The 27,054-nt window shown below is 42.2% G+C and overlaps 1 protein-coding gene across 2 annotated transcripts in view; it reads right to left on the bottom strand.

Annotated features, from left to right (window-relative positions):
- The window catches only part of PDLIM5 (PDZ and LIM domain 5), a 426,156-nt gene that overhangs the window by 28,515 nt on the left and 370,587 nt on the right, over window positions 1–27,054 (bottom strand). For both annotated transcript variants that reach the window (XM_069743580.1, XM_069743581.1), the window contains exons 9-10: window positions 14,825–14,996; window positions 621–801 (exon numbers count right to left, since the gene is read on the bottom strand). In XM_069743580.1, the coding sequence (XP_069599681.1) occupies window positions 621–801; window positions 14,825–14,996 (353 nt within the window). The remainder of the gene's footprint in view (window positions 1–620; window positions 802–14,824; window positions 14,997–27,054) is intronic.

Genomic DNA, 27,054 nt, shown 5'->3' with positions numbered 1-27,054 from the left:
TCTCAGTCAATATTTGTGGGGGGCTGTCTATCCTTTGGGGATTTTCTCTGAGGCAAGATAGGTTTCCTGTTTCTGTCTTTAGGAGTAGTTAATTCTTAGGCTGTGTCGAGGGGTCTAGGGAGCGTTAGGTACCCCCCACGGCTACTTCTAGTTGCGCTGCTAAGTTCAGGGTTTGCGGTCAGTACAGGTGCCACCTTCTCCAGAGTACGTCTCATGCTGCTCCAAGGCCACCAGATCATAACAGCTGCCTTATTTATTTAATTATCTATGTGATTGTACACTTGAGAATCCTCAGTGTGCAGCACGCGCTGTGATGATCCTCTGGTGACGGCGGCGAGACCAAGCAGTCATATGACCCCAAAGTATGTCATGTGCATACTCCAGGCCACATTCCGACTAGAATTGCGCTGAGATTATATATGATATATTAGCTCAATATTGCGCTATGTGAGGATTCACAAGTCTGTAGTCACACAGTGACTGCAGATTTTTGTGAAAAGCCTTGACAACCCCTTAATAGAAGACTAATATGAACCCACAGAAATCATTTTGTAAAAATGCATCACAATAAATGTAAAACTAACACAATGATGAGTTTTTCCATATGAACTGCTACTTACACCAAGAATCTTTCTCTGACAGCGGGCACAATCTGGTGCAAAGAACTTCTCATAGCATATTTCACAATACAGCGAACCTTTCTCTTGAACAAATCCCATCTCGGCCATGCTCATCTTGCAGTGAGCACAATTAAATTCCTCTGGATGCCAGGATTTCCCCAATGCCAACAAAAATGGACCTCTGGTATAAAATAGATTAAGAAAAAAAACACATTAAAAATATCATATAAATAGTTATCAAGTGTGTAGAAAAAAAAAGTGTGGCTATGAAGTTTTTTAGAGTATAAAAGCAGATTTTGGTGTAACATTTGTGCTAAAATTTGAGACCATCTACGGATTAAAGGGACTCTGTCACCCCTTCCAGCCGTTATAAACTAGAAGAGTCACCTTGTGCAGCAGTAACGCTGCATTCTAACAAGGTGGCTCTTTTAGTTTTTGGTGCAGTTATTGCTAAAATAAAGCATTTTATAATTTCGCAAAAATACCTTCCTTTAGACAGGGAGGCAGGTCTTTACCCCCCTGCTGCAAACGCCACACTGCCGTCACTCAAATCTTCTTCGGTGCCGGGCGCCGCCCCCTCCGCACTGTTTTCCAATGAAATCCGGCGCCTGCGCTGTTTAGTACTGGCTGGGGCAGGCGCAGTGAGCGCTGCCCGTCTGACCTCACATGCAGTCTTGTAGACTGCGCCTGTGCGGCCACCCAGCTAGTGAATCCCAGCCTCGCACTGTGCATAATGCATAACACACTGCAGGGCTGGGACTCAATAGCTGGGTGGCCGCACTGGCCGCACAGGCACAGTCTGCAAGACTGCATGTGAGGTCAGACGGCCAGAGCTCACTGCGCCTGCCCCAGCCAGTACTAAACAGCGCAGGCGCCGGATTTCATTGGAAAACAGCGCAGAGGGGGCGGCGCCGAAGAAGATTTGAGTGACGGCAGTGTGGCGTTTGCAGCAGGGGGGGTTAAGACCTGCCTCCCTGTCTAAAGAAAGGTATTTTGGCGAAATTATAAAACGCTTTATTTTGGCAATAACTGCACCAAAAACTAAAAGAGCCACCTTGTTAGAATGCAGCATTACTGCTGCACAAGGTGACTCTTCTAGTTTATAACGGCTGGAGGGGGTGACAGAGGCCATTTAAGCATGCATGTTTGGTGATTTTGTTCAGAGGTGCCGAGGTTTAATGGCTCAGTTCAGGTTAGCGAGTAATCACTCAGATAATTTGAAGGGGGTTTTCAAGGAAAAAACATTGATTACCAATTCTCAGGGCATCACTGATTGGCCGGTGGGTGGTGTTCCAACCCCTGAAACCCTCCTAATCAGGAGTTTAGCCCCATATGAGTGTACAATACCAAGCACAGCCGTATGCATCAAAGCACTGCTTTTCCTAGGCTAACATTTCCTAGGCAACTCTCCAAAGTTAATTTGTAAAACAGTAATAATTACAAATGACAATGGCAGCATTTCCAATAAATTAAAACAATATTTCTCAGAATAAAAATCACCTTGGTCTGAGAGTAATGAAAACTGTGACCTAACTTGATATCTTCCATCCTCCGTACAAGCGCCTTCATACACTAACGTCCCTCAGCCATGTACGGCCCAAACAATAGCAGTCCTTATGTACAACAAAGTGTTCTCTTCTCTCAGTGTCAGCACAGCCTGATTTAACGGAATCATTAACAAAGGAGTGACACTAAAGAAGACAAGTTTTCCTGTTCCAGACAGGATTGAGTTTCCATCTGTATTAAAAAGACAGGCATCGCTACTTACAAAATGGAACCTGGAGAGCGTGGAAATGCCACAGAAGGCATATCAGAGAGGAAAAGTAGGATACAAAAGGGGAAAAAAGGGTTCTTGCAACAGAATCCAGCACAATGATGGCTCTCTAAAGATTACAATGCTGACATTTTCTGGTCAGAGCACCAGGTTCAACTCCAGGTGAATAAGGGATTATGTAGAAGTCAGAATAATCAGAATCCTGCTCTATATCACCCAGCCATAAATAAGCATGACAAATGTAAACCCTAGTAATAGAATGCAGAAGCTTGGAGTATTGCAATGGTGCGTGACGTTCTCAGTGAGAGCAGTCTTGTAGAGACATCAATATGGGCCACTCCGTTATTCATTATCAAACCACACATAACAGATTAATAAAAGCAAGTGTTGCGCTACAAGAGTGGTATCGTTCCTTTGTGGCAGCTGGACCAGTGTCCTGCAAACTTCCTCAGCCAGCACTCAAATAGCATCACATCGGTGCTTCTTCTGATTACTAGGTCCCCATAACGTCATTATGTCATAGCACGACCACATCATGACATTGCGGATGACTAGTAATCGCATTATAAACGTGGACAGCGGACGTGGTCCTGTGAATTATTTTTTCCAACTCTAACAAAAATACCGTATATAAAATGGCAAAAGCGTTCATGTATTGGTGATTTGAGTCCTAGAGGTGGTCTGGGTAATATGCATAACCTTAGGCAGGGTCAATACTAAAAACATGAACTATGCATTCCAAAAACTGTGCAATAAAATTCAAGTTGAGGAATTTCCATCTTTAATAAAGTAAGGGGTTCTTCATAGTAAAAGCAATTCAGCTTGCCGAGTCGTCTACCACTTAAACCAGTCATGGCAATACAAGTACCAGATATTTAGAAACTATACCAAACATTTGTCATGTGCTTTTCTCACACTGCTAACTCAGTTACATGGAAATTAGATTTCTTACATGGAGAGATGTGAAGCTGAGAAGTCAGAGGCTGCCATTTTGAGTTTAATCTTCCAACACACACTTAAGAAACCAATCAACCTTTCAGTATATTTATTAGCGTGTGGGAGGAAACCATCACAAAACTGGAGGAACACACAAACTCCATGCAGGTTTCCCTAGGTCAGATCTAAGCTGTAAGGCAACAATTCCAACACCTGCGCCACCCCACCATGGTGCCCGTATAAGGAGCAGGCATTTATTTCACATCTCAGGGTCCTATGGTAGTTGTCCAAAAGCCTGCAATTAAGGAGGACATTGCCTACAATTGTGTTGAACCCATTTTATGACTTAAAGAAGATATCCAGCTATTTTTGTTGCATACTGCAGCACAGACTATTATAAAAAACTAGATGGTGGCCCGATTCTAACGCATCGGGTATTCTAGAATATGCATGTCCACGTAGTATATTGCCCAGTCACGTAGTATTTTGCCCAGTCATGTATTATAATGCTCCATGCAGTTATGGTCCCATAGAGGCCGGCTGGCCTCGACCAATCAGCAAGGCGGGATTTCCGAGACAGACAGACAATTAGACCCTTAGACAACACAATGGCGGCACTTGCCAGCAATGGAGGACAATGATGATTCCAGAATTCGCGGCAGACTGTGCCCGTCGCTGATTGGTCGAGGCCGGCTGGCCGCCAGGCCTTGACCAATCAGCGACGCGGGATTTCCAGGACAGACAGACAATTAAACCCTTAGAGAATTATATATATAGATAATGTAGAAGTTAGGTATGACAGCATGTGAGCCAGCAACTCTGACCAGCGGTAAAGGGGTGGGCAGGGGATAGGCATTAGCTGATAGCAGCGAGAGCAGGAGAGGCTCATGGGAGTGTTCATCAGCGGATGCCTGTGCAAGAACTAAATAAATTTAAGAAAATTTTTTTTTTACGTGGGGTCTGTTCTACTTTTGACAACCAGCGCATCCAAAACTGACAGCTGCGGACTGCAGCCCACAGCAGTCAGCTTTATCATGACTGGTTATTAAGAAAAGAGGGGTCCTAAGCCATTGTTTTTTTTTATTATTTAACTAAATAATTTTTAAAAAAAGCACAGCGTGGAGTCCTCCCATGTTTGAGAAACCAGCCAAGCTAAAGAAAACAGTAGGAGGCTGGTATTTTCAGACTAGGAAGAGGCCATGGATATTGACCCTCCCCAGCCTAAAAATAGCAGCCTGCAGCTGCCCCAATTCTGGCGCTTTGCCCAGCTCTTCCCACTTGCGCTGGTGCGGTGGCAAGTGGGGTAATAGGTTTGGAGTTGATGTCAGCTATTATATGGTTTTATGTACCTGAACCAAACTTTTTTTTAAATGATCAGCCAAACCTGAACATCCACGGGTTCGCCCATCACCAGAAACAAGCGCAAAATAGTGGTGAACAATCATATAAGTATACAAAATTCATCTGACTGCCATGCTTGCTAACAAGGGTTTTACAACCAAGTATTGTCTTGTTTGCAAGAGGGATCAAATACTTATTTCTCACTGCAAAATGCAAATACATTAATATAATTTATACAATGTGATTTTCTGGATTTAATTTTTGATATTGTATCTCTCAATGTTAACCCCTTTACCCCCAAGGGTGGTTTGCACGTTAATGACCGGGCCAATTTTTACAATTCTGACCACTGTCCCTTTATGAGGTTATAATTCTGGAACGCTTCAACGGATCCTGATGATTCTAACACTGTTTTCTCGTGACATTTTATTGTACTTCATGATAATGGTAAAATTTCTTTGAATTTACTCGTGCTTACTTGTGAAAAAAACAGAAATTTGGCGAAAACTTCTGAAAATTTTGCAATTTTCCAACTTTCAATTTCTATGCAATTAAATCACAGAGATATGTTACACAAAATACTTAATAAGTAACATTTCCCACATGTCTACTTTACATCAGCACAATTTTGGAACCAACAATTTTTTTTGTTAGGGAGTCATAAGGGTTAAAAGTTGACCAGCAATTTCTCATTTTAACAACATTTTTTTTAGGGACCACATCACATTTGAAGTCACTTTGAGGGGTCTATATGATAGAAAATAACCAAGTGTGACACCGTTCTAAAAACTGCACATCTTAAGGTACTCAAAACCACATTCAAGAAGTTTCTTAACCCTTCAGGTGTTTCACAGGAATTTCTGGAATGTTTAACCCTCCGTCACATACAACTGATCTGACAGGCGCTTCTCTTTTACTTTCATTTCTCCTTCCTCACCAGATTGTGAGGAAACCCCCTCCCTCCAGGTAGTCTCCTGTCTCTTGAAGGTCTGTGAAACCTGATATCACAGTTGGATTTCAGAGCTTCAGGGGAGAGGATATAGCTGCACAGATCTCTCAGGCTCATTGTATGTGAATACGTCACATTCAGTAAGGTTGGTATTTTATGTTTTTATTCATCACAATAGTTTATTTAGCTTGTTTTATGAATGTATAGCACAAAATGTGAGGATATTTCATAGAAATAAGGGAGATTTTATAAAAGAATGTGTGCTGCTCAGGCATATACAGTAGTTCCCTAACATATTCCTTCTCTTGCTTCAGATTATCTGCTGAAATGGAGAGGAAAATGTACAATTTATCCAAACAACTTGATGTTGAGGAAGTAACAAACATGCTGTTAGATGATAGAGACCTCACACTGAATGAGGATTTAGGAGAGGAAAGTGAGATTGATTCTCATGATGAGGTGGAAGAATGTGTCCTGGATTCTGAAACAGAGCAAGATGGTGACAGTGGTGAGGATGAAGAAGTTGGATCATATTATATTGGAAAAGATAAAAATACTAAATGGAACAAGGAGCCATTCCAGAAAAAACGTAGGGAACCTTTAAACATTATTACTCACCTTCCTGCAGTAATAGGAACTGCACGTAATGCAAAAACTGCAGTTGAATGCTGGAACAGTATATTTACAGATGACATTCTGGACTCTATTGTCACATATACCAACCAATATATAGACATTATAAAGGACAAGTACATCTGCAACAGAACCATCAAGCCCACAGATGAAATAGAACTGCGTGCTTTTTTTGGATTACTGTACCTTGCAGGAGCTTATAGGGCAAATAGACAAAGTTTGGAGGAACTTTGGGGTAAAGATGGGGATGGAGTTGAAAAATTTAGCCTTGTTATGTCCATAAACAGATTCAAGATTCTAATTCGTTGCCTTCGGTTTGACGACAGAACTACCCGAACCGAACGCAAAACACATGACCGACTTGCTCCAATTCGTGATATATTTCAAAGATTTGTTGCAAACTGTAAACAAAGTTATTACCCTGGAGAGAATCTCACTATTGACGAAATGCTCCCTGGTTTTCGTGGTAGATGTGCCTTTCATCAATATATTCCATCAAAGCCAAACAAATATGGAATAAAAATTTATGCCCTTGTTGATGCCAGTAAGACCTACACTTACAACCTGGAAGTTTATGCAGGAAAACAACCAGAAGGTCCTTACTGTGTGAGCAACAAACCCATTGATGTTGTAAAAAGACTGGCTGAACCCTTATTTGGATCGGGTCGCAATATTACAGCTGACAATTGGTTTACAAGTTGTGATCTGATTGATTATCTGAAAATTCAGAAGCTGTCATATGTGGGAACTGTAAGAAAAAACAAAAGGGAATTGCCGCCACAGTTTGTAAGTGTGAAAGAGAGACAACAGTACAGCAGTATGTTTGCATTCCATAATGGAAAGGCTTTAGTTTCCTATGTACCACATGCCAAAAAAATCGTACTTCTTCTATCAACACTTCATGATGATGCTGCCATCGATCCTGGGACTGGGGCAGAAAAAAAACCGGAGATAATTACATTTTACAATGCCACCAAAGGGGGTGTGGATACAGCAGATCAGATGTGCTCCACTTTCAACGTCAGCAGAAACATCAAACGCTGGCCAATGGTCATATTTTTTGCTATGTTGAATTTGGGTGGTATAAATTCACAAGTAATTTATCTTGAAAACAAGCTTGAACCACTCCGTAGACGATTGTATCTGAAAAAATTGGCCCATGAACTAGTACTTGGAGAGCTACGCAGGAGAAGCGTGAAAACAATCGGTATCCCCTCTCGCCTTCAAGTTCAGCTCAAAAGGTTCCGCCCAGAAGATGATGGTGAAAAGTCACCATCTGCACCACCTCACAAAAGAAGGAGATGCACCACCTGCCAAACGGAAAGCGGAACCAGAAGGCTTTCAAATTATGAATGTCTCAAATGTCATAAAGCAATTTGCCTGACACATGCAAAAATGGTGTGTAATTCTTGCTATTTGCTCTGCAAGTGTGACTTTTCTGGGGAAACCTCAGCATCTACTTCTGATATGTTTTTAATAGTACTTAAGGTACCTTAAAATTAAGTTTGTGTTCAAAAAGTTTCTTTGTACATTTTTTTGAGAGAGTCGAACTGGGGACTATTTGGCGGGAGTTTTGAAAAGTTTGTATTTCATAGTTATTAGTTTTATGTTAAGTAAATGTTTTTTTTTGCAACTGATTATGTGTACTCTCTTTTATTACATCCCTATGAAGGTCACTGATCACTTTTAGAGCACTGAAATTGCAAACATTAGATATTATAGGTATTTTTCCAGCAGGCGCCTGACAGGCACATTGTATGTGAACTCGTTAGTCCGAATATTGTATGTGACGGAGGGTTAAAAAAAAAAAATGAACATTTAACTTTTTTTCACAAAATTTACTTCAGCTCCAATTTGTTTTATTTTACCAAGGGTAACAGGAGAAATTGGACCACAAAAGTTGTCCAATTTGTCCAGAGTACGCTGATACCCCATATGCTGGGGTAAACCCCTGTGTAGGCGCACGGGAGAGCTCGGAATTGAAGGAGCACGGTTTTACTTTTTCAACGCAGAATTGGCTGGATTTGAGATCGGACACCATGTCGCGTTTGGAGAGCCCCTGATGTGCCTAAACAGTGGAACCTCCCTCAATTCTAACTGAAACCCTAACCAAAACACATCCCTAACCCTAGTCCCAACCAAAACCCTAACCACACCCCTAACCCTAATCCAAACCTTAATCTCAACCGTAAATGTAATCCAAACCCTAACTTTAGCCCCAACCCTAACCCTAACTTCAGCCCCAACCCCAACCCTAACTTTAGCCCCAAATCTAACCCTAACCTTAGCACCAACCCTAACCCTAATGGGAAAATGGAAATATATATATTTTTAATTTTATTATGTTCCCTAACTAAGGGGATGATGAAAGGGGGTGTGATTTACTTTTAAAGCGGGTTTTATAGCGGATTTTTATGATTGGCATCTGTCACACACTAAAAGACGCTTTTTATTGCAAAAAATAGTTTTTGCGTCTCCACATTTTGAGAGCTATAATTTTTCCATATTTTGGTCCACAGAGTCATGTGAGGTCTTGTTTTTTGCGGGACGAGATGTCGTTTTAATTTTGATCGCTTTTTATTCAGATTTTTGTGAAGTAGAATGAACAAAAACCAGCTATTCATGAATTTCTTGTGGGGGCGCTTATACCGTTCCATGTTTGGTTAAATTGATAAAGCAGTTTTATTCTTCAGATCAGAACGATTACAGCGATACCTCATTTATATCATTTTTTTTATGTTTCGGTGCTTTTATATGATAAAATCTATTTTACATAAAAAATAATTTTTGCATCGTTTTATTCTGAGGACTATAACTTTTATTTTTTCGTTGATGATGCTGTATGGCAGCTTGTTTTTTGCGGAACAAGATGACGTTTTCAGCGGTACCATGGTTATTAATATCCGTCTTTTTGATCGTGTGTTATTCCACTTTTTGTTTAGTGGTATGATAATAAAGCGTAGTTTTTTGCCTTTTTATACGGTGTTCACTGAAGGGGTTAATTAGTGGGACAGTTTTATAGGTCGGGTCGTTACGGACACGGCGATACTAAATATGTGTACTTTTATTTTTTTTTTTATTTAGATAAAGAAATGTATTTATTGGAACAATATTTTTTTTCTTTATTTAGGATTTTTTTTTTTTTTAACACATGTAAATATTTTTTTTTACTTTTTCACATTGCCCCGGGGGGGACATCACTGATTAGTAACAGATCGCTGATCTGACACTTTGCAGTGCACTGTGTCAGATCAGCGATCTGACAGCAGTGCAGGGAGGCTTCTCGGTGCCTGCTCTGAGGTGAAAGCCACCTTCCTGCAGGACCTGGAAGACCCCCCGCGGCCATTTTGGATCCAGATCTGCAGGGAGGAGGAGGTAGTAGACCCTCGGAGCACCGCAATCACATTGCGTTGCTCTGAGGGTCTCAGGGAAGCAAGCAGGGAGCCCCCTTCCTGCGCGATGCTTCCCTGTGCCGCCGGAACGCTGCAATCATCTTTGATTGCAGTGTTCCATGGGTTAATGTGCCAGGAGCAGTCCGTGACCGCTCCTGGCGCATAGTGTCGGATGTCAGCTGTGATAGTCAGCTGACACTTGGCCGCGATCGGCCGCGCTCCCCCCGTGAGTGCAGCTGATCGTGTTAGATGTACTATCCTGTCGGTGGTCATACGGGCCCATACCACCTCGACGGGATAGTACGTCTAATGTCAGAAAGGGGTTAAAATTAACCTACCCATAAAATTATAGACTCTTTAGGTCTCTGTCAGTGGGCAAACTTACAAAATCAGCAAGGGATCAAATACTGATTTCCCCCCCACTTTATCATCCAAAGGGATAATGATTAGTATTATAGGTAACATGAGTAAGGCTTGCATAAGGTGCTAGTTATACAGACACGTGTAGTGCACCATGTCACTTTGTAGCCACAATGATAGTAACATAGTAAGGCCGAAAAAAGACATTTGTCCATCCAGTTCAGCCTATATTCCATCATAATAAATCCCCAGATCTACGTCCTTCTACAGAACCTTCTACAGAACCTAATAATTGTATGTTACAATATTGTTCTGCTCCAGGAAGACATCCAGGCCTCTCTTGAACCCCTCGACTGAGTTCGCCATCACCACTTCCTCAGGCAAGCAATTCCAGATTCTCACTGCCCTAACAGTAAAGAATCCTCTTCTATGTTGGTGGAAAAACGTTCTCTCCTCCAGACGCAAAGAATGCCCCCTTGTGCCGGTCACCTTCCTTGGTATAAACAGATCCTCAGCGAGATATTTGTATTGTCCCCTTATATACTTATACATGGTTATTAGATCGCCCCTCAGTCGTCTTTTTTATAGACTAAATAATCCTAATTTTGCTAATCTATCTGGGTATTGTAGTTGTAGTTCTCCCATCCCCTTTATTAATTTTGTTGCCCTCCTTTGTACTCTCTCTAGTTCCATTATATCCTTCCTGAGCACCGGTGCCCAAAACTGGACACAGTACTCCATGTGCGGTCTAACTAGGGATTTGTACAGAGGCAGTATAATGCTCTCATCATGTGTATCCAGACCTCTTTTAATGCACCCCATGATCCTGTTTGCCTTGGCAGCTGCTGCCTGGCACTGGCTGCTCCAGGTAAGTTTATCATTAACTAGGATCCCCAAGTCCTTCTCCCTGTCAGATTTGCCCATTGGTTTCCCGTTCAGTGTGTAATGGTGATATTGATTCCTTCTTCCAATGTGTATAACCTTACATTTATCATTGTTAAACCTCATCTGCCACCTTTCAGCCCAAGTTTCCAACTTATCCAGATCCATCTGTAGCAGAATACTATCTTCTCTTGTATTAACTGCTTTACATAGTTTTGTATCATCTGCAAATATCGATATTTTACTGTGTAAACCTTCTACCAGATCATTAATGAATATGTTGAAGAGAACCGTTCCCAATACCGACCCCTGGGGTACCCTACTGGTCACAGCGACCCAGTTAGAGACCATTTATAACCACCCTCTGCTTTCTATCACTAAGCCAGTTACTAACCCATTTACACACATTTTCCCCCAGACCAAGCATTCTCATTTTGTGTACCAACCTCTTGTGCGGCACGGTATCAAACGCTTTGGAAAAATCGAGATATACCACGTCCAATGACTCACCGTGGTCCAGCCTATAGCTTACCTCTTCATAAAAACTGATTAGATTGGTTTGACAGGAGCGATTTCTCATAAACCCATGCTGATATCCCTCAGAAACCCTTCAAATATTTTACCAACAATAGAGGTTAGACTTACTGGCCTATAATTTCCAGGTTCACTTTTAGAGCTCTTTTTGAATATTGGCACCACATTTGCTATGCGCCAGTCCTGCGGAACAGACCCCGTCACTATAGAGTCCCTAAAAATAAGAAATAATGGTTTATCTATTACATTACTTAGTTCTCTTAGTACTCGTGGGTGTATGCCATCCGGACCCGGAGATTTATCTATTTTAATCTTATTTAGCCGGTTTCGCACCTCTTCTTGGGTTAGATTGGTGACCCTTAATATAAGGTTTTCATTGTTTCTTGGGATTTCACCTAGCATTTCATTTTCCACCGTGAATACCGTGGAGAAGAAGATGTTTAATATGTTAGCTTTTTCTTCCTCATCTACAACCATTCTTTCCTCACTATTTTTTAAGGGGCCTACATTTTCAGTTTTTATTCTTTTACTATTGATATAGTTGAAGAACAGTTTGGGATTAATTTACTCTCCTAAGCAATGTGCTTCTCTGTTTCCTTTTTGGCAGCTTTAATTAGTTTTTTAGATAAAGTATTTTTCTTCCTATAGTTTTTTAGAGCTTCAATGGTGCCATCCTGCTTTAGTAGTGCAAATGCTTTCTTTTTACTGTTAATTGCCTGTCTTACTTCTTTGTTTAGCCACATTGGGTTTATCCTATTTCTAGTCCTTTTATTCCCGCAAGGTATAAACCGCTTACAGTGCCTATTTAGGATGTTCTTAAACATTTTCCATTTATTATCTGTATTCTTATTTCTGAGGATATTGTCCCAGTCTACCAGATTAAGGGCATCTCTAAGTTGGTCAAACTTTGCCTTCCTAAAGTTCAGTGTTTTTGTGACTCCCTGACAAGTCCCCCTAGTGAAAGACAGGTGAAACTGTACAATATTGTGGTCGCTATTTCCTAGATGCCCGACCACCTGCAGATTTGTTAATCTGTCAGGTCTATTAGATAGTATTAGGTCTAATAGTGCTGCTCCTCTGGTTGGATTCTGCACCAATTGTGAAAGATAATTTTTCTTGGTTATTAGCAGAAACCTGTTGCCTTCATGGGTTTCACAGGTTTCTGTTTCCCAGTTAATATCCGGGTAGTTAAAGTCCCCCATAACCAGGACCTCATTATGGGTTGCAGCTTAATCTATCTGCTTTAGAAGTAGACTTTCCATGGTTTCTGTTATATTTGGGGGTTTGTAACAGACCCCAATGAGAATTTTTTTACCATTTTTCCCTCCATGAATTTCGACCCATATGGACTCGACATCCTCATTCCCTTCGCTAATATCCTCCCTTAAAAGGACTGAACAACCACTTAGTGTTTGTAAGTGGTTGTTCAGTCCTTTTTATCAAGGAGGCCTGCTGCATCATTTCATACATTAGTATTGTGACCAGGTATTGGTAAGTTTGCCTGCTTTACCTCTTATGTCTTTGGGACTTAATTTCCTTTTTAGTGAATTGTGTATTACTGACTGATATGAAAAGCAATTTATCTTTTATATTGTTTCATAAATCTTTATCATTATCTTAAGCTGCATGGGAGGACATACAGATAGTCAGGGTTGGGGAGTGTGGAGCTGGGTGGGAAGGAGCCCCAAAGCTCCCAGTTGTGACAGGTTCAGAGACTGACTTCTTGTCTACACATTATCACGTCTATTGGACTGTTTGTCAGACTTCATCAGAGGAATCTGGGTTTTGTGAGCTGAAGGTTGGAAATGTATATGAATGAGGTGGGATGAAATAAATTACACACTGAAATATTGAAGGCGTTTATGCATTATAAGTGCAATAAATGTACTGTTTTAAATAGAAAAGTTGGAGGAAGGTTCAAAGTGACGTCTTGTCTCTTGTCTTTTATGTCGCTGACGGCTAAAATGTCAAATATCTCACGCAAGTTTTGTTTCTACTTATTACTCATCCTCCTCAATGAATCATGTACTATAAGTTATAAGACAAGAGTGAACACTCAGTTAAATCACCTACACTGCAGTTGAATTTCAGTTAAGGCTCCTTGTCCGTAATCTAAAGACACAATAAATATTTAATAAATGAAAAAGTCAAAAATGAATAATTCACTGTGCTAAGAAACAAAGGACTGTTATCTAAGCAATCATGTCTGGCTGGGTATTCTGTTGAGCAAGGCATCCATGTCCTGGATGTATTTTGGCTTTAAAACAGGTGTTCTGAATGGTCACTTGATACAACTGCCCGCTTTACTTCAAGGTATCCCAGCCTGCAAGGGCATGAACTGTAATTGCATGAGGCAGCCAGCTGCAGCCATTTAAAATATGATATGAGGCAATCAAACATCACATTTTATACAGTATAAAAGGCGCAGATAAGTTATGCTCCTTGTTCAAGTGCAAGAAAAATAGCAATACATGAAGGCGGGGGAGGGTGGAGTATTAGCTTCATTAAAGCATACTTTCATGGTTCTCGTTTAGAGAGGCACTTCAAATACCAAAAAAAAAAAAAAGAAAGAAAAACACAACAGTCACAAATTAATAAATCAGAGGTTGAAAATGGCCAGAGTTTAGACATTACAGTCTACTTACAATACTTGCAAAAATTTTGCCATTTAATGTATTGTTTTATTAAAACAGCACTAGACAGAGGGGCCATAATCGTTGAAAATTTTGAATGCTTCTTAGAAATGGACAACTATCATTAACAGAGTAACACATATTAGAGATAAGTGAACGTGCTCTTCACTTGGTTAGGGCCTTACCCGAGCATGCTCATGTGCTAACAGAGTGCCTTCGGAGTGCTCGAAAAATATGTTCAACAGCCGCAACACATGCAGGGCTTGCCTGTTTTATCACGAGTCATGCAGCCTTGGGGACTCAAACATATTTTTCGAGGACGCTGAAGACACTGTTAACACACAACTGTACTCGGATAACACCATATCAGAGTATGTTCGCTCATCACTAAATCATTAATTGCTAAGAAGCCAATCTTTAAACTTTTCGAGGAGGCAGCTTGGTGAGCCCCATGTGGGTCTCTCCGACAGTGTTACTAGTGCCTTCCCCTATCGTACTAATCATGACAGCCATAAAATGCACAGTGCCGTCAATGTGATTTAACATGTGCAATTGGGATATACAAGTGTTGCCTCTTATTTATTTTTCTACCCCTTTTTTTTCCTAAAAACGGCATACGTAGTGGTGTTATTGGTATATTATGAGCAGTTGTCCCAACTGTGTCACTAAGTCCTGAAGTAGGAACATGACTATAAACATTTGTAATTTTAACATTTGCAATAACAGTGTAAAAAAAAGTGAGCATTTAAAAAAACAATAATTTCTCCTACCTAATAACTAGGTTACAGATGGCACACATTGGGGTACGTGTTCCTGCAGGTATGTGCTCTGCTCTTTGGAAGAGGGTGTCCTGATCATCCACTGGAGGTGGAGCAAAGGGCTTGTTACTGGCTGCTGGTTTCACTGGGGATGGTGCATTAGTAACTCTTCCAGTTGATGGGCCTGAAAGAAAAACAAAATAAATAAAAATTGGAGCATACTTTTAAACCACAATATTAAGGCATGTTAATGAGTAAATAATTGTGGCTGCTTGAGAAAAAACACTTCTCTAACTTTTTAACAACTTATTTATAAACTTGCAATTCCATTAAGGCTATGTGCACACGTTGCGGATTCTCTGCGGATCCGCAGCATTTTTTTTGAGGTGCAGAAACGCTGCAGATTTGCAATCGATTTACAGTACAATGTAAATCAATGAGAAAAAAAAAATGCTGTGCACACTTTGTGGAAAATCCGCTGCGGAAACGCTGCGGTTTAAAAGAAGTAGCATGTTGCTTCTTTTTTGTGAATCTGCAGCGTTTTTGTACCCATTCCATTATAGAAAACCGCAGGGGTAAAAAACGCAGCAAATCCGCAAGAAAACCGCAGCAAAAACACACAAAAAACGCTGCGGAACCGCACAAAAACCGCAACAAATCCGCAGGTGCGTTTTCTGCCAGGAGAGGCAGAATCCGCACTAGAAATTCCTAAGCCTAATCCGCAACGTGTGCACATAGCCCTAGGCTATGTGCACACTATGTGGATTTGCTGCGAATCCGCAGTGGATTTTTGTGCGCAGAAACGCTGCAGATCCGCACTGTGATGTACAGTACAATGTAAATCAATGGGTAAAAAAAAAAAAGTTGTGCAGATGGTGCGGAAAAGTCAGTGCGGAATTGCTGCGGATTTCAAAGAAGTGCATGTCACTTCTTTTGTGCGGATCTGCAACATTTCTGCACCCTTCCATATTAGAAATCCGCAGTGGCAAAAACGGCAGAAAATCCGCAGCAGCGAATTCTGCCAGGAGATGCGGATTTTGTGCAGAAAATTCTGCACCACATTTCCTACGTGTGCACAGAGCCCAACACTTGGGCTCCTAATTAGGCCTCATTCATAAGTCAGTGTTTAAACAAGAAAGTGATAAAAAGGTACCAGTGTCAATCAGCATTGTGCATTAGGGTGTCATCCGTGTGTCCGTTTTCTCCTATACTTGACAATGTTAAACACTGACAGCACATGGATGCCATTCTGTGTACTGTACGTGTTTTTCACAGACCAAAAGACTTGCACTGACCTCTCTCATCCGCGCTGTTGGAAAAAACATTGACAAGTAAACAGCACCCTAGATTATAATGGGTACGGGTTGGATCCGTGAAATTAACAGGTACAACATGTTTGTGCAAGACGGACATGTGAATGAGGCCTAAGAAATAGGTGCAGCCCAAAGCAACAGATCAAGCTACATATCTTTCTGTACCTGTTGGTGCCGTTTTTTGCTCATATTTATTGCACTGGTCTATATTTGCCCCCCTTTTTCACATGTAAATGGAATAAATGTCATGGAATAAATGGCGCCATAAAAAATGTATAATATTATTATTATTTATTTATATAGCACCATTAATGGTGCTGTACATGAGAAAGGGGTTACATACAGGGTTATAGATATCATTTACAGTACACAAATTTACGATGACAGACTGGTGCAGAGGGGAGAGGACCCTGTCCAGGCAAACTATTACATTCTAATAATAATAATAGTAATAATAATAATATCCCAATTCATGCGGAGGCCAGTGATGTCACTGATGCTGATGCTATGTGTATATACCGTATTTATTCTATTCTAACCTATTCTATACTGTACGCGGCAGATCATTTGCCGGCTTTTTATCTATCTATCTCTATCTATGTTTTGAAGATTATTTGGTATTAAAACGATGTTTACAGTAGTGTTTTACAATGCGATTTTAACATGAGCTATTACATAGAGAACTGCTGTATGTGAAAGCTCATGTTAAAATCGCATTGCATACAGATGCCATACGGATGTCACACTGTTACTAGATGCGAGGAAATCACATCCTCCCATTGCAATCAGATTACATATGGATCACTACTCAGGGGACATTTGTGTGATTCTCAGCTGTCGAAACCAGACCGATTTATTTTATACAGTAAGTGTGACTCCAGCCTAACTCAGAGTTGCGTACCTGCCAGTCTACTGGAATAAACATTCGGCAGAGGTGTCATGTCAAAGCTACAAAACAGTAAGTGACCACTGATTGGCTGCAGTTCACGTTTCATCCAAATTCAGGCGTCCAACAGCAGGTCGGTTGATGATCGGCTGCAGCAGTCACACTAGATATTTATTCCAGCAGACCAGAGCACCACTGACTACAGAGGGGTAGCGCCAATCTGCGAGGAGAGTATCAATTTCTTTTTCTTACCCCACTAATAACGGGTTGTTCAGTAGTGGCTAAAATCTTTAATATTAATAAATAAAATACTGAAACGGTTTTAAAAAAAATGCTATAGTTTTTTTTTTTTTTTTTGTTTCTGCAACACATCTTCAAGAAAGAAATAAAAACTATTGGGGACTTTGCCTGTACAAATTTGTTTGCAATGATGCATATGAAGCATTAAAAACATTCTCTAAGGAGGTTAAAGAGCACTTGTGCCATGTAGGAATGTCACCTATGTATTGTTATAGTGTATTTCTACAAGGATAGTTTTATTGTATCTTACTTTTTCTGAATTTCCAACAAAAATTACTTAATTGTAAAGTGCTACGGAATATGTTGGCGCTATATAAATAAAAATTATTATTATATAAAGTACCTTTCCTTATTTCATTTAGAATCTGGAAATTGTGCTATAAACTTTAAAAAATATTTTCTTCAGAAAAAAAAAAAAAGATCAAGTACCGTAATTAAAACAGAACCTGTTAGCACTTTGAATTTCCTTCTTCTGGCTCAGGGGACAATTTTTTTTCCAAAGGACCACATGACACACCGTAACTGTTGTGGAGGGCCAAACCAATAGGTTGAAATTTATTCTGCTCAATATTAATATCAACATATTAATTACAATTAGTATTAAATTAGTGATGAGCGAATATCATTGTTGCTCGGGTCTCCCTGAGCACGCTCGGGTGGTCTCCGAGTACTTGTTAGTGCTCAGAGATTTCATTTTTGTGGCCTCAGCTGCATGATTTACAGCTGCTGGACAAGCTGAATGCATGTGGGAATTCCCTAACAGGCATTCCTCACGTGTATTCAGCCTGTCTAGCAGCTGTAAATCATGCAGCTGAGGCAACGAAAACCAGATCTCCGAGCAATAACAGATACTCGGAGATCACCCAAGCAACAATGCTATTCACTCATCACTAATATTAATATAAAATAATTATAATCACATAACCTCTTTCAGACATCGGGCATAATATTATGCCAATGTCAGACTCTCCCTGTTTGGTGCGGGCTCCGGCGCTGAGCCTGCACCTCTCCGCTGCACATGACAGTTAATCTGTACAGCTGACATGTGCCCACAACAGCGGCGGGTGGAATCAAGATCCAACGGCGGCTGTTAACTAGTTAAATGCCGCAGTCAATCTCTGACAGCAGCATTTAACTTGCGCTTACCAGAAGCGCGTCATAAATCCCGCCCATCGGTGACCCAGTCACACGATGGCAGGTCACCGATGGGTTGGCATAACAACCAGAGGTCTCCAGCAGATCTCTATGGTTGTCATTGCCAGATTGCTATGAGCATCACCCCGTGGTGGTGAGTATTTCCGCTACACACAGGCGATCTGACCATTGCCTGTATGTAGCAAAGCCAATCAGACAACTGCAGCTTCTAGTCTCCCATGGAGACTATTGAAGCATGCAAAAAGTAAAAAATAAAATGTTTAAAAAAAAAATATGAAAAAAAAAATAAAAAAGTTAAATCACCCCTTTTTTGCCCCATTCAAAACAAAACAAACAAGAAAACAAAAATCAGATTTAGACATATATTTGGTATCGCCGTGTTCAGAATTGCCTGATCAATATAAAAAAAAAAAAGAATTAAGTTTTTTGGTCGCCATTAACCTGCAATAAAATGGGATCAGAAGATCGTATCTACACCAAACTGGTATCAATAAAAAACATCAGCTCGGCGTGCAAAAAAATAAGCCCTCACCCAGCCGCAGATCAAGAAAATTGGAGACCAAAGTTTAGATTTTTTTTTTTCCACCACTTAAATAAAAAAAAAAAAGAACCTAGACAGGTTTGGTGTCTATGAACTCGTTATGCGAATGACAAAAGACTGGCACTTCCAAGCTAGTGTGAACAGGTGCATACTTGGAGCAGCCATCTCCATATACAATACAGAAAAAAAGCTGTACTCTGTGAAGCTAAAGCATGTCAATATGAAATATGAATAGCAATACGGTTTCTGGATTCTAGGAAAAAACGGAGATGCATAATTTGGCCAATTCAGGCATGCCTAGCAGCCAACGACAAGGCGGTCTCAAATCTGCTGGGTCCTACGTGTCTAGTGTGAACACTTCTCTAAGACTGAAGTCTGAATTTTTGGGTAGATGTGAATACCTCTCTTATAACTGACATATTACATGGTTTATTGTATATAGAGGTAGCTGCTCCTAATATGAACCTGTTCACACCAGCTTGGAAGTCTTTTTGCAATTGTACGACCGAACACTCCGCCCTACAGCATGCGGTGGATATTAATTGCAACAGGGTTCTACCTACCCATAAATTCAGGCTTTTAAGAGAAGTATTCACATCTAACCAGAAATTCAGACTTCAGTCTTAGGCTGGTGTCACACTTAACGTATGAAAAATCGGTCCGAGGCTCCCTGCCGAGTGTTCTCAGTATGGTCATCCGTGTGTAATGCGTTTGCAATGCGATTATACGATTTTCTCGCACCCATGTATCCGTATGACATGCGTATGGGTTTACATATCTCACTGCTTTTCCCCATTAAATGTGTGCATATTTGTTGCAAGCTAGACGAATGGTCCGTGTAGTGTACGAGACTCGCCAATGCAAGCCTATGGGTGCGAGAAAAATTCGGACGACATACGCGTATAATCGCAGCATGCTGCGATTTTACACTCACGTCAAATACGCCTGAGAAAAAAATACGGTAATGTAAGCTGCCCCATAGATTAACACTGGTCCCTCCTGCTGCCATAAGGACAAAAATCCTGCTTTAACCCCGATTTTCGGGTAAACTCACCTAAATCCGGCTGGCTGAAGGTCCGGAGAGTGCAGCGGTGCGGAGCAGCAGGTCCGGAGTCGGCAGCGATGACCAGGAGGCGGCAGAAAGACGCTGGCACCAGCGATGCAGGAGCCAGCCAAGATGGCTCTGATGCTAGGGAGGACGCCGAGAAGGAGAACGCCGCATGTCAGCGGCGCATGGAGGTGGCCGCAAAGCTGCAGCAGTATGCCAGAGTGGAGGCTGCTGAGGAGGCAGAACCAGGATCTGGAGCTGGAGCTGACCAGGAGGAGGAGGAAGCAAGCACAGCCGAGCAGCATGAGGTACAGAGGGGGAAGGAGAGAGGCAGCATGGCTGGGGCTAGTGGGGGACCTGGAGGCATATCACAGGGAGAGGAGCCGACTCAGAGATGTTATCACACTGATCTCTTCATGTCAGCAATCCCTGAACTCCTTGGCCCAGCAGATGCAGGAAGTTAAAGGGGACACGGCACAGATTGATGCGGCTCTGCAGAAAATGGACAAACGTATAGGAGTGGTGGAGGAGAGGGTGAGCACGGCAGAAGATCACATAGTTAAGCTACAAAAAGCTGAAAAGAAGTTCGCCCAAGCAATAGCCGAGCTCGCTGCCAAAAATGAGGATCTGGAAAATAGATACAGAAGAAATAATATACGTATAGTGGGGCTGCCTGAAAAGACTGAGGGGAGAAATCCCACTGAGTTTGTGGAGAACTGGCTGCTGGAGAAGATTGGGAACACAGTGTTGACAAAAGTCTTTGCTGTTGAACGGGCTCATAGGGTCCCGCCGCAGCCCCCTGCCCCAGGAGCAAATCCCCGTACCATGCTTGCTAAAATACTGAACTACAGGGACAGAGACATTATCCTTAGAAAGGCTAGAGAGATGGAGGATCTGACGGCTGGAGGTCAGAAAATCGCCATTTATCCGGATTATTCCGCTGCGGTTCAGAAACAGCGGATGAAGTTTACTGGAGTCAAGCGCGACTGAGGGAGCTGGGAGTGCAGTACTCAGTGATGTTTCCCGCCAAGCTGAGACTGGTGGCTTTTAATAAGACCCACTTTTTCTTGACACCGGAGGATGCTACCCAGTGGCTTCATACTCATGAGAAAAAACTTAAGGGAATGGGCGACTGACATTTCGGCAAGATCCAGTTGGGATTTGTTTTCTCTGTCGATGGAGGAGAGTTCTGCGCTCGTTAGCAATGGTTAAAGAGTTGAGCAACTGTTGGGGGTTTTGCTGGGCCATATTGAAGGAATGGCCGGAGGGGACAGTACCGACTACTAAGTACGGGGGAGGAGGGTTATGCTGGGTACTGTGAACTGGTTTGGTACTTTTTCTATATGTTAATATAAGTTGAAATGTTAAGATACAATAAAGTGAAAGTTGGGGGGGAAATTGTGATTGCTATGGCAGCGGGACGCGAATGGAGAGGGTTAAGTAAGGGAGAGTGTTCGCAGTGGGCAGTGGAGCCCCACTCTTGATGAGAGGAAGAATGCGTTATATTGGAAGGGTTAGGGGGGTAAGTTGGGAGGGGGCAGGGGGGGTGGGAGGGTTGGGGCAGCTCATACTTGGGAAATTGGATACTTTAAGAAATGATGAGCCACATGATGGGAGATTGTATTAAAATATTGAGTTGGAATGTGAGAGGTCTGGCGGATAAAACACGGCGGGTGGCAAGTCTGCAGTATGTCCGAGAACAGAAAGTCTCAATGATATGCCTGCTGGAGACACATTTAGTGCGGGAGAGGGTGAACATATTGAATAGGCGCTGGATACAGAGGGCGTATCATTCTACTTTCTCGACGTATTCTAGGGGTGTGTCTGTGTTAATACCTGCGGGGGTGCAGTATGAGGATGTAATGGTAAAAGAGGATGTCGATGGTCAGTATGTGGTGGTGAAATGTAAAATGAATGGAGTATTGATGTGTATAGTGGCAATGTATATTCCGCCCCCATACTCAAGCAAGAAGATAAGAGAGGTGCTGGAGAGGGTAGAGCGCTGGGGACCGTTACCATTACTAATTATCGGCGACCTTAATAATATATGTGATGACTTTTGGGATAAGAACAAAAACCCCCAGAATAGGACGGCGGGACATATCACTACGTTTGGGACTTATGTCGGGGAAGTGGGCATGGTTGATTTATGGAGAGTTAGGCATATCGGGGAAAGGGCGTATTCATGCTACTCACCAGCTCATGGTATGCTGTCTAGGATTGATCTGGCACTGGGTAACCGATTACTAGATACGATGGTAGGGGAGGTGAGATATTTACCTAGGGCTCTCTCAGACCATAGTCCAGTTGAAGTGGAATTTCGATCAGTGGGGACACGGAACGGGAGCAGAAGGGAGTGGAAAATTCACCCTAATTGGCTACACAGTATAGACTTGGAGAAGATTAAGAAGGAATTGGTGGAATTTTTTGAGATAAATGAGGGTAGCGTAGATGTGCTTACTGTGTGGGAAACCATGAAGGCGTACTTGAGAGGGCTGTTGTTTAGGGATATTAGCAGGTGTAAGCGGAAATCGAGAGAGGCAGAGAGGCTGGCGATAGATGGGCTGAGGGTGGCTGAAGATGAGATGGTAATAATGGGTACTTTGGAGGCTGGGAGGAGGTTAAAGGCAGCTCAAAGCCAGCTAGAGGCGGTCTTGCTGAGTAAGGCTGAAAGGAAGAGGGAATTCATGAATTTGGCCTATTACCAGGAGGGTGAATCAGTGGGTCATTTGCTGTCGCTGGTGGCATCTGCCCAGAGAAATACTTCCTTTGTTCACTCTTTGGTGACTGGGAGTGGTGTTGCTGTTTCTGAGACTTCAGAGATTTTGGAGACTTTTGCAGATTTTTACGCAGACTTATACGCTCGGTTAGATGGGTCAATGGAGGACACGGTGGCGTTCCTTGAGGAGTTGGAGCTCCCGAGGCTGAGTGACACAGCTAGGGAGGATTTGGAGGCTCCCATTACGGAGGAGGAACTGGGACGGGCATTGCAGTCGATGGCTAATGGGAAGGCGCCTGGCGTAGACGGATTTCCTGCCGAAATTTATAAAAGCTTGGGGGAAGTGTTGATCCCTAAATTGAAGGCGGTCTTGGAAGAGGCTACGAATGGTGGAAGGCTACCGGCATCTATGCGGCAGGCCACAATAGTGGTGATTCCAAAGGAGGGGAAAGACCCGACACAGCCGGATTCATATTGGCCAATTTCTTTGCTTACTATCGACGTTAAACTCCTGGCTAAGGTGTTGGCGATGAGGTTGACAAGTGTTATTTCTGGCCTGATACACTCAGACCAGTCTGGCTTTATGCCTGATAGGTCAACTGCGATTAATCTACGAAGGCTGTATATGAACTTGCAACTCAAAGCCGATAACTGTGGCCAGAGAGTTATTGCATCTTTAGACGCAAACAAGGCGTTCGATAGTGTGGAGTGGGGGTATCTCTGGCAAGTGTTGCGAAGAATGGGGTTTGGACCGCAGTTCATATCATGGATTCAATTAATGTACTCGATGCCGATGGCCAGGGTTAGGGTAAACGGGGAGTTGTCACGGACCATACAATTGGCTAGAGGGACGAGACAGGGGTGTCCGCTTTCCCCCCTTTTGTTTGCTCTGGCGGTGGAACCACTGGCCGCTACGCTTCGACAGTCTGATGAGATGACGGGGTTTAAATATGGGGTGATTGAAGAAAGGGTGGCGTTGTATGCGGATGATATTTTGTTGTTTCTGGCTGACCCGGTTGCATCCTTGGAGGGAGCCATTGGGATTATTGAAAGATTCGGATCAGTGTCGGGACTTAGGATAAATTGGAGTAAGTCTATCTTGTTTAAGGTGGACGATGTGGATGGGGAGCCATTGGAGGACGGGCGACTGGAGGTGACGAGTAAATTTAAGTACCTGGGAATATGGGTATCTATGCCGGTCACTGACTATATACATGAGAATCTGACTCCAATCTTGGGTGCCCTCAAGGCAAAAGCGGATGCATGGCTTAAGCTACATTTGTCTGTGGTAGGGTGAATCTTATCAAAATGATTCTGATGCCGAAAATATTGTATATTCTTCACAATGCGCCGGTTTGGATACCACGTGGGAAATTTAGACAGATCAACTCTCTGTTTAGCGTATCAAACTGGAGACACTTCAGCGACCCAAGGATGATGGGGGTCTGGCATTGCCTAACCCTGAGTTGTACTTTCTTGCAGCCCAGAGTCAGCATTTAAGGGGCTGGGCGCATGGGGGGTCATCTGGGGCAGTACAGCGGTTGATGGAGGTGGTGACAAAAAGAAGGCCAGTGGTACAATGTTTGGAGGATGGATCCTTGGAGAGTTTGGGGAAGCTATATCCGACTTTGCTGTTGATACGCAAGCTGTGGAGTAGATTGAGGCACATACGTGGGATCACGGACTTGACTAGATACTCGCCGCTATGGCATAATAACAATCTGAAAGAATTTGAGGCATTGGGGGTACTGATAGAGTGGTTGGGCAAAGGGATTCAGTATGTGTACCAAATAATTGAACAAGGTGAACTGAAATCATTTTCCCAATTGCAGGCGGAATTTGGTCTTGGGTCTGCAGGGGAGTATCAATATTTGCGGATGAGGCATGTCTTTGGAGCTCAGAGTAGGAACGGAGGTATTAGGATTCAAAGGGATATAGTACTGGAGTATGTGTGTAATGATGGGACGACTGGAGGAGTCATATCCACTCTGTACAGGGATCTGTTGCACACTTTTCTATTGGGGTTTCCAATAATGGCAAGAGCTAAATGGGAAAGGGATTTGGGCCCAATAGATAACGAGACTTGGGAGTCGGTGTTGGAATGGATCCCAAGACTGTCGCTGAGTGAACCGTATAGACTGTCACAGCTCTATGTGATACACAGAGTTTATAGGTCTCCGATGGTGCTATATAAGGCAGGATTGCGTAATGACTCTGAATGTCTGAGGTGTAAGTCTACGGATGCAGACATTTTCCATATGATGTGGACATGTCCGAGGTTGGCTGCCTTCTGGGTGGTAGTTTTGAGTCGTATGGAAGGTGCGTATGGATGCACGGTGCCAAGGGATCCAGTTGTCTGTTTGTTGGGATGCGTGGATGAGATTGGAGTGGATAAACACCTAAAGATAGCTATAGCCAGATTGTTGTATATGGCTAGGAAGGTGATAGCTAGAAACTGGATTAGGGAAGAGCCGCCGTCAAGAGGAGAGTTCCTCCAGTATGTGAAACAGGGCCTGACACTAGAAAAAGGGATTTATAAGAAGAAAAGGAAAACTGAAACGTTCAATAAAATGTGGTCTCCATGGATTGCTATGGGATAGTAATGTGAAGTGTGGCTTATACGAATGGTTGAGGGATTAGATACTCTATTGTTTTAATGATGGTAGTAATTAACAAGATGAGCTGCTTTGTGGGGTGGGGGTGGGGGGCTTTGGGATCGAAGGGGGCTGTTTGAAGGGGGAGGGGGGGGAAATACTCTATATTGAAAATGTAAATGTAACATGTTAATTGCCTTGTTATTCTTAATAAAAATTTATTTGAATAAAAAAAAAAAGATTAACACTGGTCCAGGTGCTATGCGATGTTTTCTCGCATAGCACTCGTCCGTATTCTACGGTATTGTGACCCCATCCTACAGAGGTTTTCACATTAGACACGTTAGAACCCAGCAGATCTGAGGCCACCTTGTCGTTGGGTATGCATGAATTGGCCAAACTATGTGCTAAGCGTCTCAGTTTTTTCCTACTGTCCAGAAGCAGTATTGCTATCAATATTTAATATATTTCATATTGACAAGCTTTAGCACTACAGAGTGCAACTTTTTTTGTTTATTTTATGAGCTCGTTATGACCTGGAGAATCACAATGACAGGTCAGTTTTAGCATTTAGTGAACAAGATGCAAAAAACAAAAACAAGTGTGGAATTGCACTATTTTTGGATTTTTTTCCCCCGCTTTCCAGTACACGATATATTAAAACCAACGGTGTCATTCAAAAGTTCAACTTGTCCCGCAAAAAACAAGCCCTCGCATGGCCATTCTGACAGAAAAATAAAAAAAAGTTCTAGCTGTGGGAAGAAGGGGAGCAAAAAACGAAAACACAAAAATGGAAATACCTCTGGTTGTGAAGGGGCTAATATTGAGCATAATTAAGTATTCTGCTATCCCCCTATATTCAGTATAAGCCCCCACATAACCCCCTAAATGCAGCATGTGCCCCATATAGCCTACCTATATACAGTGTAAGCCCCAACATAGCCTCCTATATACAGCATGAGCCCCCACATAGCCTTCTATAAGCAGCAAGGATGCAGATAGCGGTGACAGCGGGCGATGGATAGGTGGCGGGAAAGGGCAGGGTGTGGCCCATGGGTCATTGTTTCAGCCCTTCGGCTGTCTCACTCCAAGGGCTAGACTGGAACAGCTATAAGGCCAGATGTAGCCCATAGGCTGCACTAAGCCTATATCTAGCCTAAGCCATATGCACGCCATATTGCAAAGATTGATAATACTCCAAAAAATGGTCTTAAAATGCTAAATTCAATGTGGCCACTTTATAATATTCTGCTACCGGTATATGTAAATGAGCTACAGAAGCTTGCAATCCCAGAAAATGTATGTGTCCCAAAAAGGCACTGCATAAATAGAAAACTAAAGAGGGATATGTGCCAGGACAAGATTAATCATGCAAATAATTAAAATTGACTTTTATTAAAAGCAATATACAGATAATCCTGGCAATACAAACAAGGATCAAAATTGGTGCTCACCCACCAATTTCAATATTTGTGTGTTTCACCAGGATTATCTGTATATTGTTGTTTTATGAATTGTATTCAATAAAGTCTATTATATTTTAATATATGTAAATGAACTCAGAATGGACATCTGGGCATTTCAGATTCTAGTCAACAGCTTCAATCCAGTTCAGCCTATATAATATATGGTTTTTAAAAATCATCTAGTTCAAGAACCGAGAGTTTTTTTTATTCTATATGTCAA

The sequence above is a fragment of the Ranitomeya imitator genome, chromosome 1 (assembly GCF_032444005.1).
Source record: "Ranitomeya imitator isolate aRanImi1 chromosome 1, aRanImi1.pri, whole genome shotgun sequence".
In the NCBI taxonomy this organism is placed as follows: Eukaryota; Metazoa; Chordata; class Amphibia; order Anura; family Dendrobatidae; genus Ranitomeya; species Ranitomeya imitator.
This window is presented reverse-complemented; position numbering and strand designations above follow the sequence as displayed.